Source organism: Elaeis guineensis, chromosome 14 (genome assembly GCF_000442705.2).
Source record: "Elaeis guineensis isolate ETL-2024a chromosome 14, EG11, whole genome shotgun sequence".
Classification (NCBI taxonomy): Eukaryota; Viridiplantae; Streptophyta; class Magnoliopsida; order Arecales; family Arecaceae; genus Elaeis; species Elaeis guineensis.
In genome coordinates, this window is record NC_026006.2 from 63,539,692 (window position 1) to 63,542,816 (window position 3,125).

Here is a 3,125-nt window from a genome sequence, read left to right on the forward strand (position 1 = left end):
CTCCTCTGTTTTTTTTTTTTTTTTTTTTATTGGCTGTGGCTGATTCTGGACCGGGGTGTTACAATAACAGACCTCATGAACTGAGCTGCACAAACCGAGGTGATCTGGATGCAGGCCAACAGTGTCACGGTAGTTAGACTGCTAATCTGGCACTCATATAAAAAGTTTGAAGCTTAGTCATCAATGCACCGATGAGGGACATGATTTGAAGTTTCAACGATCAAAAACCACCGCCTCATTTTTTTTTTTTTTGTAAGTACAAAACTTTCCACCATGTTTCTAATTTGGATATCTAGGTGCCGAGGAGAGAAATTTCAAACGAAACATAGAACAGCTACTACACCTTATGTTCATGTTAACAAAAGCAATCATATTATGTATTTATACAAAATGTGTCTTTGGACTTCAACAGACCATTATATCTCCGGCCTCATTATTGTTTATAAAAAAAACTTCTTATATGTACATCTATCTATATTAATCAAGCTAAAGCAAAGGTACAATGATCTAGTAAAGTTCAACATGGAACATTCCTATTATGAAGATATATGTAATTTATTTTCTACGAATGTGACAATAAAAAAAAAAATTTCTTAAAATTCTTGACTGCAAAAACTTTTAATATAATTAGTAAAGAAAATTTTGCAAGAAAAACCCTTATTATTTTCATATTCATAGAAATGTTCCTTAATTTATTGCAAAATTGATACATTTTGGATCATACTTGACTATTATACCAAGTCCCTGTTAATATTCGTAATAATATTTTAATCTACACACTAATTTATTTTTTGTACAATCCAATCAACATGTCTGCATGGATTAAATAAATATTTATGTTTAGTTGAGAATGGTGGTATACTTGTTCAGTAAAGTCCAATGAATTGTTTTTTTTCTGCAGGAAAGCAAAAGAAAATCCATTTTTGTTAATGCAGCATTAATCAATCTTCCCTTGCAAAATTCTCATTGAAACAACTCTAGAATTAAATTATAAAGCAGAAAATTTAAAACAGAATTTCCTTGTCATAAATATTCTTGAAAAAATAATTAATCAACCCGTCTCCCACTGTCTTCCATACAACAGGTAATCAAATAAGAAGATCACCTGGGAAATCTTAGTTCTTAAAATTATCAAACAGCCTTTAATTTTTTTGTTTTCCTTTTTTCTATCCATCACAGATAACTGTTTGCGAAAATACACCCCTTATGTGCATCGAAACGGCGCTTGACCGTTGATGATCTCACGGGAACTAATATCCCGGTGAGCCAAGTCAAATGAATTTAAAATAAAATCGGGTCCGGCCGGTCGGCCGCTGAACCGGAATTCGCGGTTCCCTTGACGGGCCCCTTCAGCGCCGGCCAAAGTTTCCCCTGAAGGAAACCCCTCTCGGCGTCTCCACCACTCTCCAGCTCCACCACCACCAACCCCTTGGCCAGCCGGCGGACCACCACCCTCGCTACCAGATTACCAATTGGCCCCTCCACCACTACCCCTCCGAGCCCCTTCTCCCCCTTTCTCCGAACCACGAGCTCCTCTTTTGCTCCAATATCTTCGGCTCTGGCCAGGATCGCCGCGGCCGACTCGGCCGAGACGAACCGCCGACGGTCCGACGCCGGTCCGAACAGACCGGATAGGTCCAGCCCGGAGGAGAAGGATATTAGATCGAAGGCGTGGAGGGGCCGGTCCGGCTCCTCCGACTTCCAGAACCTTCTGTCCTCCGCCTCTGCCGTCTCCGCCGCATGGCACTTGGCCGCCGCCGCCCACTCCTCCTCGCTGAGCCCCTTCTTGAACCACGGATCGCGGAGGATCCCGTCGATGGTAATCCTCGTTTCGGGATTCGGGTCCAGGATCCGGGCAATGAGATGCCGGAGCTCCGGCGAGGTCCACTCGGGGCACCGGTACTCTCCCCGGTAGATCTTGCGGTACATCGCCATCAGATTGGGGTCGTTGAACGGCAGATACCCAGCGTTGAGGACGTAGAGGATGACGCCGCAGGACCAGACGTCGATCTTGGCGCCGTCGTAGCCCTTCTTGGCGAGCATCTCCGGCGCGACGTACGCCGGAGTCCCGCAGCGGGTGTGGAGGAGGCCGTCGCCGCGGATCTGGTCGGGGAATGCGGAGAGGCCGAAGTCGGAGACTTTGAGGTCGCCGGCGTCGTCGAGAAGGAGGTTCTCCGGCTTGAGGTCCCGGTGGTAGACGCCGCGAGAGTGGCAGTATCTGATGGCGGAGATCAATTGCTGGAAGTAGCGGCGGGAAAGGTCCTCGGGGAGGCGGCCGCAGGCAACGCGCGCGTAGAGCTCGCCGCCTTGGGCGAGCTCGAGGACGAAGTAGATCTTGGAGCGGGATGCAAGGACCTCGAGGAGGCGGAGGACGTGGGGGTGGCGGAGGTGGCGCATGATGGCGATCTCGCGGACGACGTTGTGGGCGCGGCCGCCCTTGGCGACGCGGCTCTTGGGAATGGCCTTGAGGGCGACGCTCTGACCGGAGTGGAGGTCGCGGGCGAGGTACACGCGGCCGGAGGAGCCGAAGCCCAGAAGGCAGACCAGCTCGTACCTCCCGAAGAGGACCTTCGCCGCCCGCCGCGGCGCCTCCCCAACGGTGGAGTCCTGCATCGTCGCTCTGGTGTTTGTGAAATTGTCTTCTGTTTTTCGGAGAGAGGTTTCACAGAGGGAGTGGGGCGAGTGTGTCCTCCGGTATGAGAGGGAACTAAGTCCGTGGATGGCATATAAAGTTGAAGACGCGGTCTGGTGGTCCGCGCGGTATTCCTATGTTAAAAGGAACACGCCATCGAGACAAAAAGGTTTAGGTTCATGGTTGGAGGCTAGAGCGTGAGAATCACGGTGGCGAGTTTGGCGTGGAGTTCGGGAGACGGGCCTCCGTATTTCGCTTTCGAGGTAATTAAAGTGAGTTAATTTTTCCTTTTATATAAGTAGGATGCTTCTTTTGAATAATAATTAAAAGAGGTCAACGGAACGGAAGGGATGAACGCAGGCGGCTTCCGTATGTTGTGTGACAACGACATGGTATTTATTTTAAAGTAGATTAGCAAATTCCATTTCATTCAGCCATGTGTCACCAAAAGCTATGTCAAAACTTATTTGCCGGCGGCAGTGAAATGATTTTT

At 48.4% G+C, this 3,125-nt stretch overlaps 1 protein-coding gene across 1 annotated transcript; it reads right to left on the reverse strand.

The window, feature by feature from the left end:
* Window positions 1–941: 941 nt before the first annotated feature.
* LOC140853844 (CBL-interacting serine/threonine-protein kinase 14-like) lies at window positions 942–2,684 on the reverse strand. The gene has a single exon (XM_073248939.1). It carries the CDS (start codon window positions 2,611–2,613, stop codon window positions 1,282–1,284), a length of 1,332 nt encoding a protein of 443 aa, XP_073105040.1. The 5' UTR covers window positions 2,614–2,684; the 3' UTR covers window positions 942–1,281.
* Between the last annotated feature and the right edge of the window lie 441 nt (window positions 2,685–3,125).